This window comes from Natrix helvetica, assembly GCF_964273705.1.
Source record: "Natrix helvetica genome assembly, chromosome: 1".
NCBI classification, from domain to species: domain Eukaryota; kingdom Metazoa; phylum Chordata; class Lepidosauria; order Squamata; family Natricidae; genus Natrix; species Natrix helvetica.
In genome coordinates, this window is record NC_138548.1 from 184,248,788 (window position 1) to 184,262,543 (window position 13,756).

General features: G+C 34.6%; 1 protein-coding gene across 4 annotated transcripts in view; it reads left to right on the forward strand.

Moving 5' to 3' along the window:
- The window catches only part of ADAM23 (ADAM metallopeptidase domain 23), a 93,587-nt gene that overhangs the window by 65,659 nt on the left and 14,172 nt on the right, over window positions 1–13,756 (forward strand). For 3 of the 4 annotated variants that reach the window (XM_081939880.1, XM_081939881.1, XM_081939883.1), the window contains exons 17-24: window positions 1,155–1,241; window positions 1,543–1,623; window positions 3,570–3,620; window positions 4,758–4,821; window positions 5,852–5,957; window positions 6,732–6,851; window positions 7,309–7,477; window positions 9,301–9,412. In XM_081939880.1, coding sequence (XP_081796006.1) covers window positions 1,155–1,241; window positions 1,543–1,623; window positions 3,570–3,620; window positions 4,758–4,821; window positions 5,852–5,957; window positions 6,732–6,851; window positions 7,309–7,477; window positions 9,301–9,412 — 790 coding nt within the window. Of the gene's footprint in view, window positions 1–1,154; window positions 1,242–1,542; window positions 1,624–3,569; window positions 3,621–4,757; window positions 4,822–5,851; window positions 5,958–6,731; window positions 6,852–7,308; window positions 7,478–9,300; window positions 9,413–10,687; window positions 11,354–13,756 lie in introns of those variants that run through there. The other variant, XM_081939882.1, reaches the window with a different exon arrangement.

Consider the following 13,756-nt stretch of genomic DNA (forward strand, 5'->3'; position numbering starts at 1 on the left):
TAGAACCTGGCTTCCCCATTGACTTTGCTTGTCAGAAAGTCACAAAAGGTGAGCACATGACCCCAGGATACTGCAACCATCATAAATATGTGTCAGTTGCCAAAGCATCTGAATTTTGATCATGTCACTATGGGGATGCTGCAATTGTGATAAGTGTGAAAAATGGTCATAACTAATTTTTTGGTTCCATTGTAACTTCGAATGGTCACTAAACGAACTGTTGGAAGTCAAGGACTACCTGTATTCAGTACAGGGATACTATCAATTTCATCCCCTAAGAAGTATGTTCGATTGTGGCAAGGTACAATTCTAATAAATCAATACATCTTAATAAGGAAACATGTCACTGGTTTGGCCAATATGTATCTATATGCAAGGAATCATATATGCAAATGTAGGCATCTATCCATGGACCAGCACTTCCTATGCTCTTTTTCCACTGTAGACACTGGTGCAATTTCACACTTCGTTCTGGAGGATCTTCTACTAGTTAACAATATACTCTAAAAGTGCACTGTAAGATCCTAGGGAAAGGATTCACCCCTTCTCCATTTTGTACATAGTGTTCAGTCAGCAGAAGTGAATCACTGATTTTTTTTGTTCAACTTTTATCATTATTATTTATAATTAATATGTTACTGTCCAATAAAAGTTTGGAAACATATTGGCTCTTGGATCTGCTGATTAACATTGATTTGGAAAATTTGAGTAATATTCCTGATCTCTCTTGTCATTTGGGCCTGAAAAGGTCCGTTTTTTGTTTTCATTCTCGTTGCCATATATTTTGACAGCCAGGATGGTCTACCGAGTGGTCTGACTGCCAGCAGTTGCAAATTTGTTTAATTCACGCTGTGGCGTTATCCAGGTTGCACCACAAGGAGGCGAACTAGCTTCACACCCCACATCAAACTGTAGATCACATCATGACTGGCTGTAAGCTGAGAACATATACTGGTTCAGTATCTGTTTTTGTTTTTTAATTTAAACCGTGCTGCGCTTAGATAGCCTAGACATTGGCATTTGAACATAAAACACATATTTTAATGTGTTTTACTAATCTAGGTGAAATGTTAATATATGTTGTAGTCCATGTATAATATGCATTATGCCAAATAAATAAATAATAATCATTAATATACCGTATACTTTTTTAGGACTGCCATGCAGAATGCTGTAAAAAATGTTCCCTTTCTAATGGAGCCCATTGCAGTGATGGTCCATGCTGTAATGAAACCTGCCTTGTAAGTTATTTTAATTGCATCTTTACTAAGTGGCACTGAATTAGAAAATACAATTAAATAAGATAAAATAAAAAACAGAGCTACTATTAGGAACAAAGGGACCTGGGCAGAGAGGTACCACAACTTTACTGTGTCCATTGAAAATCATATCCTTCCTCTCCCCCTGCTTTCCTACCAATGAATGAAAATGATACTTATATATGATTTTTTCACCCAATAAAAGGCTAAGACTTTTTTAAAAAGTCTTAAATACTTGGTTGTTCCTTGACTGTTTTTTAACTGAAAATCTTTTTACTTTCAGTTTTTTCCACGAGGTTTTGAGTGTCGCTATGCAGTGAATGAGTGTGATATTACAGAAATCTGTACAGGTGACTCCGGCCAGGTAATGACATAATGTATTTTAAATATGTTACATATTGATTTATCAGTCAGGTGATCACCAACCTTCTCACTTGTGTAACAATACTAAACTTATTTCACCTAGGACCAAAATTTGATTTTGAAAAAGGTAGAAAAAATGTACTTTTTATATCTAAAACCTAAGCTGTGCTGATATACATATTCCCAAAAGATTTAGAATCCATATATAGTATTTGATGCTTGGGATTACGAATTCTTGTGGAAGGAACATAAGACAATTACAAGGACAGAGGGGGGAGTTTTGCCTCTTCTTTTTTCTGCCCACTCCTCCAAAATTTGTTCCAGAAAGCTATGGCAGCAGGAATAAGCAAAAATTGGTACAGTAGAATGTAGTCCTTATTTTGAGTAGAAAGAATCTTTCCATTGGTGGAAAAGCAATTTGGGATCTCAGCAAAGAGCTTTCATTCAGATTGTTGACTTCAGTGTGTATATATATTGAGTTCTCTCTTTAAGAAAGGTTTTAAAACAGTTAGAGTACAGTATTCTTCTATTTAATATGTACACGTTTCTCTTCAAATAAACAGAATTATTCTATAGAGAAAGGCATGTGCCTTATCAGGCAATGTTTTGTAAGAAATGTTCTTATTTTGATATTACATTTGTGGTTTAACTCACATTTAACATAATTAAGCATTCTTAAAATGGACGTCTCTTCAAGGAATTTAATCAAATTAAGTAATCCTCTAAATATAGGAGCTATTATGTACATACTCATCATGCTTACATGACCAATCATCATTCAGATGCACTGTCTGGATGGGAATAAAATATGATTAAAATGTATCAGTGGTAAAATGTGGCTTAATTAAAGACTCTTTCTAACAAAATAAAACATAAGTCAAAATCCTCAGATCTCAAATAAGATGCGTAATTATTTAATAGGGCCAGGTTTCACTGAAAAAGTGATCAAAGAGCAACAGCAGGTGCCTTTTTAATTAGAGTCTTCCCTAGAGTGATATCTGTAAGTGTGATCCTTGCTAGTAACTACCTATATAATTACATTTGCTAATGGCTTACAGAAAGGACCTCCAATGTTACCTTAAGTAAGCTCCAGATGAGTTATGCAGAAGTCCTAAATTGGTTATTAATCTATTCAACACTGGAATAATTTTATCAAATTATTATTATCTCATTTTCAATTAGTCATTTTTATAGCCCTATTTTAGAACAACAGAATTTCCTGAGTTGGCTCTGAAGGCAGACCTATGTAAAGTAGACATAGCAGCCTAATCAGGAGGCAGTTACCAATGCTAAGCTGTCTGAAATGTATGTTGATAAGAGCAATGGTGGCACAGTGGTTAGAATGCAGAACTGCAGGCTAACTCTGCCCATAGCAGGAGTTCAATCCTGACCGGCTCAAGGTTGACTTAGTCTTCCATCCTTTCAAGATCGGTAAAATGAGGACCCAGATTGTTAGGGGCAATATGCTGACTCTATAAACTGCTTAGAGAGGACTGTAAAGCACTATGAAGCTGTATAGGTAAGTCTAAGTGCTATTGCTATATATGATCTAAAGCTGAAAGAAAAATAACAATTGCAGCTACAATGGTACAAAATGGTACAATGGTAGCTACAAAAAGACTTTTAAATCAAGAAACTTCTAGGTTATGAATGTCTCCTTGTTATGTTCATTGCAGAAGGGTTTAACCCTGCTGGTTGATAAATCACCTGCGGTACTACAGGACTTCAGAACTGTAAAGGCATTAGTGTGACCAAGCTCAGTTCAGCCTTTCCTGCTTTTGTTAGAAAATGAGCTTTAGACAGATATCATCTGCTTTTTAGATAGCTGTCTATCAATGTGTGTAGATGGGTCACCATCCAGTAAAACCCTATGTGAACAGAAAATGCAAGTAAATTCTAAGGGATAATTCCACTGTTTTTAAAGTAAAGTAATATTTTGCCTTTCAGTGCCCACCCAATCTTCATAAGCAAGATGGATTTGCTTGCGATTCAAATCAGGTAAGTTAAAACTGAGCCTGCATGAGCTTAGCCTATAAGTGTATATCAGGACAGTTCTTTTGGAAGTTGCAGTACTGTCAATTTCACTTCACAGGATGTCGTTCAGGGATGCACACAAGGGTTATAGGAGTAGGCTGGATGGCTGTAAGACTGAATAAACAATTGTTCAGAAATTTTGATTTAAAAATAAAGGGGCAGGGGGAGCATATGTAGCATCTGGAACCATAAAACCTACTGCCATCAGGCACCCAAGCTGTGATATTTCCTCCTTCTCCTCCTTCCTCTTCCACAGTTATGAGGTATATGCCTCATGGCCACTTTTTGTATATTATTGATGCCTGTTGCATGCTGCCACTGTTGTGCACCATTGTCAGAAAGGCTTCTGCATAGATCCTGCTTAAGTTATTAATACTTTTTGTAGTGTTTTTCCCCTTCTTGCTTGATGGGTAATATTGTTCTTTGAATGTTGTGGTTGTTTTCTTTTTCTTTTTTCTTTTGTTTTGAAGGCTTATGCTGTTTTAATTGTTATTTCCTTATTAGCTACTTTAAGCTTTAAAATGCTTTCTTTAAATATAGGAACTGTTTAAGTAAATAGTAATGCAAATTTCATGACTCTAATTTACTTTTGCCATTTCCTTGTGTAATTATTCTATCCGATATAATATTCACTGGGTACTGCATATGTTATTTCTTCTCAGTAGTTACTAGGATAATGCTCTAAGCTCTACTTGAGGTCCTCTGATTTTATTTCATTATGCTGGGAATTCTATTCTGCAACTTTTACCTTCTTTGAAATTCTACTTTGTAACGTAGGTTGTATAGTTTCAGGCTCGAGTTTAAAAAGCAATATAACTGCTTTTTGCTCACATATTCTAATGTCTCTTTATTAAAGAGGAAACTCTCAAATGTCATATCTTGCCTGGAAGTAAAATATAAAGTTATATTAACATTTTATTAGCCTTGTGAAAAGAAAATGATTTCGAGCATCCTAGCTACCTTGAAAGCCAAGCCAAGCAGTATTAGTAGAAATCTTTTTTTGCTCCCTGCTAGTAAAAATGACAAAGCTCATGGCAATATCTAGCTTTTTATGGAGGAAGAAGAATGGTATGATGCTGACTACAGTTTGTTCCTATTTAGGGACGTTGCTACAGTGGAGAGTGTAAGACAAGAGATAATCAATGCAAATACATCTGGGGCAATAGTAAGTTAATTTATATAAAAGTATTTCTTAGCATATTCTATCAGCTTTTTACTGTGTTATGAATTAAAAGGTAATGCTGTATAAAATAATTTGTAAGGGCCTTTAATACACTTTTGTTTGGAATTTATATGTGCAGACTTGGTACTAATCCCTACCCTATATTGATATTTAAAAAGCTTCTCTCTCTCTCTCTCCTCCCTCCCTCTCTTTCTCTCAATATACATGATTTATATTATCCTCTATTGTCTCTGGATGTTCAAGCATTTTGGGGAACAGGCCTTATTCTCATAAATCAATCAGGATCAATGTAATTTGGCTGTATCATGTTTGAAAATAGGGGTGGGTAAATCTGAATGAAGAACTGTGTTGCCCTGCAAAAATCTTCCACAGAGTATGGCAAAATCGGAGGATAAAATCTCTTCACCCCCATAAAATATTGCCAAATACAAATCTCCTGTTAGCTGCAAATTAAAAATAATAATAATTGCAAACATACAGTACAAGATTTACTAAGATTTTTTATCCTTGACAAAAAGAAGTATCTTCCAGACCTTTAGTATTTAGTATTAGGAAAATAACTCTACCTTTTTATTGTTGTTTTTCTGCTTTCTTGTTCTTAATAGTCAATATACTGGTTTTTATCATCTTATATCCCAGACACAAGCAGTAAAATTTTTAATGCAGATGAAAACTGTTAGGGAAATCCTTTAAAAAGGAAATCGTAATAATACATTACTAGTGATATCTGGTTTTTAATTTATTTAAATGTACAATGAGCAATAAAACACTGAAAAGAAAAGAGTAAATAGGGGAAAAACAAATTACAGAAAAGCAAAAACAAAAAAAATCATTTGGAAGAATATAGAAAATCTTTAGCAAGCGAGAGAGAACATTTTAAAAATCCCTATTATGTTCATAGTATGTTCATAGCTAACTGTAGTAGAATTATTTGTGGCATGATTAAACATTGAGACCAAGTGAATAAAGCCATTTTGAGCATTATTGGAAATTACCTTATTTTCTTCCACAGAGGCTTCAGGGTCTCACAAACACTGTTACGAGAAGCTTAATACAGAAGGTACACATAAAGGAAACTGTGGAAAAGATGGGGACAAATGGATTCCTTGCCACAAACAGTAAGTCTGAGAATGCTGGATTCAATTGTTCTTAAAGTGACTTGCTTGTTGGCCTAAAACAGGGGTGTCCAAACTTGGGAACTTTAAGACTTGTGGACTTCAACTTCCAGAATTCCCCAGCCAGCATGGCTGGCTGGGGAATTCTGGGAGTTGAAGTCCACAAGTCTTAAAGTTCCCAAGTTTGGACACCCCTGGCCTACAAGATACAGGAGCAGAATTTTCCACTTTATTACAGACACCTTTGCTTCCCACAGAAGGTACTACTGAAGTTTTGGGACCCTCAAATAGCCTCAAAGATAACATGGGATGTTAACTGTATGATGGAAACTGGGGGAAACAGAGAAGAATTTTTACACTCATTCAAGGCACTTTTAAAATTCATTTCATCATTTTCAGCTCAAAAACAGCTTGAATAGTAACACATTTTTCTCATTTGATATGCTATCCATATTTTTCAGGTTTCTAATGGCTTGTAGCCCTTATTTATTTTTGGTCTTTATTTATTTATAGTGCTTAAACATAATCGTTCATAAACCATAGCAATGCCTGATCGTTTTTGGACAACTTGCATTCTAGAAGTGAATGTGTAACGTGACTATTTCTCACAAAGTTTAGACTTAAATTCTTAAATGAAAGAATAATTAAAATCATTTGGAATTCTGCTACAGTGCAGTCCGGATTGTATTTTCCCGTAAAGGCAAGTTTCCTAATTTGTCAAAATAATCTTTCTCTTCCCATTCCAAAAATAGCTTGTATCTTGGCTTTGTCTTACAGCGACGTGTTCTGTGGATTATTGCTTTGTGCAAATCTTGATGGGGTTCCACGAATTGGTCACCTTCAGGGAGAAATTATTCCAACTTCTTTTTTCCACCAAGGTGTTGTAGTAAATTGCAGGTATGTAAAATTTGATTCAGTGTGCAAGACTGGCTTTTTCAGTTTACCTAAACATTTGAACATCGAGCACATTCTACAGATTGTTTCTCAATAAATTAAGTTAAAACCACATCTAATTAGTTGACTTTAATTTCTTATGATTTTTTTCATTCTATTGGCATCTGAATAGGTTGTTTAATATACATGTAAAATTATTCTATTGCTTCATTGAGATAATTTGAAATTTCATTCTTTCAATGTTGCCAAATTAATTTTAATTTTTCTTTTATTTTAGTATGTTTCTTATTTGGACACACAAAATTGCCCAAAACAACAAACATCCATCAATAGAATGAAAAAAATAATCATATTATTTTACTTCCTGGATTTTCAGGTTATGCATCCTATAAATATTATCATCTATTTATTCTGATGAAGTTTAATAATGCTAGTAACATTTTAAAACTTCTTCTTGTAGTTGTGCACATGTACTTTTAGATGATGAAACAGATTTAGGCTATGTAGAAGATGGGACTCCCTGTGGTCCTAATATGATGTGTATGGACCGAAGATGCCTCTCTATTCAGTCCTTGAACATAAGCAGCTGTCCTATGGATGCTAATGGAAAAGTTTGTTCGGGACATGGGGTAAGTCCCAGGTCAGCAGTATACGTGACACATCTATTTCATGGAAAACCATTTTTCTTACTTCTAATCTATATGAATGTCTTTACACATGAAGACAGGAAGCATAAATTCCTGATAGGATGTACAAGAATTTGCCTTTTCATCACATTGTTTAACTTTCATTAATTTAGCCAGTCTTGGAGATATTTTCTTCTACTACAGTGCTGTCAAACCCGCAGCTCAGATGCATCACGTGCTGGCCACGCCCATGCCTGGTTTAGCGAAGGGGGGAAAAGTCCCGATATGTCATGTCCTGCCGTGATGTTTGACACCCCTGTTCTACTATTACTACTGTTCACTCCTGGGATATTTATTACTACTGTTTACGCCTGGAATAGAACAACATTGTTCTATAAAGACATAAAATAGAAATATTGTACAGAACCAAAATTAACAGAGTTACATGCAGAACTCAGTTTCACACATTTATACAAAGGATTGTCCTCAGTTGAGATACAGGTTTTTATCTGGTAGCTATCATTCATCCCCTTCCCCTCTGTGGAGCAAATATTGTACCCTTTGGGTGAAACTGATAACCTAAAGAATAACAATGTTTCCTTCCCCTCCCTTCCATTCAACCATATCTGTTTCTTGAGACTGCCTGAAACATGTCCCTATATTTTTCTTGACAAAGTTTTTCAGAAGTAGTTTGCCATTTCCTTCTTCCTCGGGCTGAGAGAAAATGGCTGGCCCTAGGTCACCTAGCTTACTTTATGCCCAAGACAGGACTACAACTCATGGTCTTTTAGTTTCTGGTCTGATGCTTTACTATCATCCCAAACTGGCTCTTGATGTTCCCTTAGTAGCATGTCAGTGGTGCTTTTTTGTTGAAGATCTTGTTGAAGTTCCATCTCCTCTTACTTTCCTAGCTAGAATATTCCCAGCTGCAGATCGGCAGCCATTCTGGTCACTTTTTGATACCTACACTGGAGTATCTAAAAATATTGAGCTAGTGGGAAGTGCATCAGTATCCATCCTATTTCTTCAGCCTGGGTCCAAGTACTTGTGAAATGAGATGTCCATGATGCTCTCTCAGCTTGGTTGTTTTCTTGCAAATGTTTCATTGTTTGGAGTAGGTAACATTAATTCTCTTCATTGAGCATTGATGATATTACCTGGTTTGAGTAATGAAAGATCTGCAAGAAAACAACCAAACTCACAGACCCCTCTGAGCTATAAACATCTATCAGTATTTGTGAGATATTACTGTGAGCCTTTGCGACTCGGGCAAGCATATACATTTCATTTTTTGTTATTCTTATTACAAGAAAATATTTATTCTTATGTGATTATCTGAATAGTTAATGGGTTATCATTTCATTTAAAACCATATTGAAACGTTACATTTTCTGATATGACAGAATGTTTTTCCTAAAATAATTTGTCTTTTTGCTTGTGAAAATGTACAGTGGTTCTTCAGGCTACCTACAGACAGTCAAAAGTACATAAAGCTGTGGAACAGTTTGGTTTACCTAGTTTCAGCTGTGATTTCAGAAAAACACGGAGATTCTGTTTTATTCTAGAATGAAAGCATTCTAACTTATAAGCTACTAATTGCTCATTGCTGGGCATTTCTATGCTAACTGGGCAACGTTTCTTTCTGAAGGAACACTGAGACAAGCCAGATTCTCCTGTGATGATAAGAGGACTTTGTTTCTCTGGTAGCACGTGGCTAGCCAAAGACATCAGTGCAGCATTCTCCAAACAGAAGCCCTTATTCTACCCCGTCTCCTCCAAGACGCCTTTTTAATGATACACTAATGTATGCCAACTTTTTTTTTTAGGTCTGCAGTAACGAAGCCACCTGCATTTGTAACACTACTTGGGCAGGTACAGATTGTAGCATGTTTGATCCTAGAAGGAAAGATGAGTCAGAGAAACCAAGTGGACCAAAGGGTTTGTGTGATTTCAGTCCCTTTTACCACCATATAATTATATTATTAACGGGAACATTTGTCACAAAGCATTTGGAAACTATTGAACTATTATGTATACTTTATTTCTTTGTATACAAGTTTTAAATCCATGTTTCAGGAGGTATTTCACAAAAAGCAATGATATGAAAATATTTTGAATTTTGTTCTTTTTCTAAAATATAGGAAATTTATATTATCATAATTAATTCTAATAATAATCCTAACTATCGGTCTGACAAAATGTCTAACACTTTAAATGTATGAGTATGTTTATATAATAATAAAGATTACATTTTTACATTTTAAATATAAAAAAACCTTTATTAAAATAATGTATATATAGAAGTAATCTAATATTCTTGGATATTTTCATTTGTAGCACAGTTCTCTGCATATAGAACTCCCGTTGAATTTAGCTGGATTGGAAGTCTATATAGGAAATAAAGCCTTGGATTGTTTAACATGAACCTAATAAAAAGTTACAGGATATTAATATATATTTGTAAAATCAAAGTTACTTATTTTTTTTTTGCAACTTAATAGATTTTTTTAACTGCAGCATGACTATTGATTTAAATATTCCGAATACAAAAAAGCCTCTTTAAATCCATTATAGGATCCCAAATACATAATTTTTAAAAATGTAATTTAATACATTGAGAAAAAACACTCAAATATGATTGAGTAGCAGTTTTCATTTTTAAATGGGCATCATTTGAATACTTGAATGATTTTGAATTTTATTACTGTATTTTCATGCCCATTCTTACTATCTAAAATTTTAGAAACCATTTAATTCCACCATAAATCCATAAATTAGCAGGCGGGAAGGAATACTAACTATAAGAACACTTAAAGTGGGGGGCCAGAGTTTCTGAATGGTATTTTACTCTGTATTCATCATTATACAGAAATTAATTCTGATAGATATACTACTTATATGGGGTTTTAGTGCATTTGATGTATGTAAATTTAAGACTACCCTAATAAAAGAATGGAATGTTACTGGTAGATTGTAAATATATGAAAATTTCAAGAGGAGCAAAGCTAATATAAATGCTAGAAATTCATGAAATTATGTAAAACTGATTAGAGATTCATAAATGGTAACAGGACAGAACTAGAGGACCCCTGGGACTAGCTCTAGAAATAGGTACAAGGGTACCTATTATTAAGCTTTTTCAGTCCTATATTGTGTTATTTTATATCAAAAAGCAAGACTTAGATGTAGCTTTTCTCTTCTCTTGGACTCCAGCATTATCCTTTTCCTAAATGAAAGCTTCAGTAATAAATGATTCATTCTCCCATATTATGCAATATAAGACCTGATGATCTCAGAGATCCCGTTTCTAGGAAGAGAAGGATTTCATTCTTCAAGATATAAAATCCACTGAAAATAAGGATTACTAAGGTTGTTCTCCTGTGACAATATTTTGACGATCCTTTCTTACTTCTAAAGTAATAAAACCTCTTTGTGGAAAATAGAATTCTAATGGGTTTGAAGGAAAATTTGATTTGGAAAATCTTTTGAAACTCCTTTGGATAAGCTCAGACTTGATAAAAATAAGGAATTTCTAGAATAGGAGACATGAAGAGCAAATGGGAACAAACTGGCATTGAAAGAACATTAAAGCCAGTATACAAAGAAAAGATTTGTGTAATAGAAACAGAAGACATGTCTTTGCCTCCCAATTTTTCCAGTTCCTAGTTTTAAAATTTTCTAATTTTGCATTTCATTTATATAATGCAGATTATAATTTCAATTTGGAAATAAAAACCTCCACAACTAAAAATATTTTCAGTGTTACACTATTACCTAAAAAAAGGTTTTTCCTATGCTCTGTAAATTTTAACATTCTTAAAGTGTAAAACTATTTCAGTTGGCTTCAATAGGTTGTTTAGGTAAACTAGTACAGGTAAGTCCTCAATTTACAACCCTTCATTTAGTAACTGTTCAAAGTTACAAAGCACTGAAAAAGTGACTTATGTCTCTTTTTCACACTTACAACTGTTTCAGCATCCCCACAGTCACATGATCAAAGTTTGGACACTTAGCAACTGACTTATATTTATGACGGTTGCAGCGTCCCAGGGTCATGTGTTTTGCAACCTTCTGACAAGCAAAGTCAATGGGGAAGCCAAATTCACTTAACAATTGTGTTACTAACTTAACAAGTACAGTGATTCACTTAACAACTGTGGCAAGAAAGGTCATAACATGGGGCAAACTCACTTAACTTTCTTGCTTAGCAACAGTAATTTTGGGCTCAATTGTGGTCATAAGTTGAGGATACCTGTAGCTCTGAGATTTTTATAAAACTTGAAAGTTGAAAATAATTGTCATACTTTGCAAAAGTACATATTCTAACAAAAAATATACAAACCATCTTGTTGTTTTCACTGCATTTGTGTACTTCATTTCTTTCAGTCCTTTTACATATTTCAGGTTCTAAAGTCAGAGAAAAACTTTGAAATGTGAGATTAAGAGTTAGAACTGCAAGAGATGTTCATACAATAAATATTTAAACAACATTTCCCAATAAAATAATTTCCAGGTGGATAGGATAATAAATCTCATCGTGAGCTTGAAACTAGAGAGTCATTGGGAATTTAAAACACAGTTTGGTATTTATTTAGTAAAATAACATAACTGCCCCAGAAAGGCTTCGGTGGAGGGTGTTTTAGCATTGGTGAGATTCTGTGAGATCTGGAGGAAGACATCATCTGACATTTGGGCAAGACACCCTATATTGCTATTTATCCCACAGAGACAGAAGCACATTTCTCACATTACTTTTATTTTCTCAAATAAGGATATTCCACACATCAAAAACCCAGAGCTTTCAGAAGGATATTTTTGAACCTAATTTCTAAAGGAAATTCTAATCCCGTAAAAAGTTAGGATGAACCTCAGTTGAATATTTATATGTCTTACATTACATCCCATTTTTCCTCCTGAATTCAAATTGCTTTTGATTCATACTCAATGTAATCTATCTTCCAAATTAATTTTTATAAAGTTTATAAAATGTTGCCATAACATAAAGAAAAATAATCCCAACATGCACAACCATCTTTTTTATTCTGGTTAATAGATTAGAATATTTCCCTTCCCTTTTGTTAATCCCAAATAGTGCTAGTTGGAATATACCAGTTGTTTATTAGAAATAGTGCAGAATGTAAGGCTAGATTGGAAAGGAAATCCATTTTTATGTGGAGTTAAAATTTTAGACACTAGAAACAGTTAAAGTCTTTTGCATTTATGTGTTTCTAATTGGGAAGGAAAATCCAGTGTTATGGAAGCTGCAACACGTAGTTTTGAAGAATCAGGACAGATTCACGTTACACCAGCATAAATGATTTTATGTTGAACATGCTATGATTTGTGCCTCATCATTAATAAGTGTATTGGTACATAACCATTAGTGGGTTATGCATGAAATGTTAGGTTTGGTGGATAGGCAGTCATGCGGGACCCTCTGCTTGCCCAGCCAAACTATAGATGAGCAGTTTGAATCAGCTTGATCAGGAACTACTTCATCTGCCGATAGAAAGCTAAAGGAATCCTGCTAGAGAACCATTTGTAATAGTGGCCGATAGCTCAGACTTTGCACAGATCCATATCCATGTTTCCCCCCCTCTAATTTTTTATACTTTCTACATTCCTAAAAAATCCTGGAATGATTTGAGTAACATTTTTTTCATATTTTAAAAAATCTTAAATATTTGCCATATTTAGGGAATGCTTTTTTAAAAATTGTAAAGACCATAATCAAAGTTTTCTTGGCTGTTTGGCTCATTGATCATAATGCAACATATTCCCAATAGTACAGTAGTGTGTTGTTATTTGGTCATAGAATATGTGCTTTTAAACAGTCATCAGTACTGTATTCTCTGGAGCAGTGTTTCTCCACCATCTGAAGGCTGCCAAGGTTGAGAGACACAGCTCTAGCATTTATCATGAAGGCCGATCAAACCAATGTATCCTTCTGTGCGTACTGACATGTTTATGGGCTAGTGTTAGTTGAGAGTTGAACAGAATGCCCTCTCTTTCCTCTGTCTCCTTGGATGGTTCTTAGACTGTGGGCATCACGCATTATTTTCAGCAGACAGCTGATGCATATTTTCTATTTAAAGCTAGCCATTTGGTAAGGCCCTGAAAAAGGAGAATTCTAGTTGATTGCATAAACAGAAGAGAAGCACCATTTCAATGTACATCTTCTGCAGTGCGTGCAAACTGCAAATGAGCTACAAAACTGTAGCCAATCCAGGCCTATCATCTTCCTTGTTACAGCTCCACCCATGATTGCATTACAGAATATTG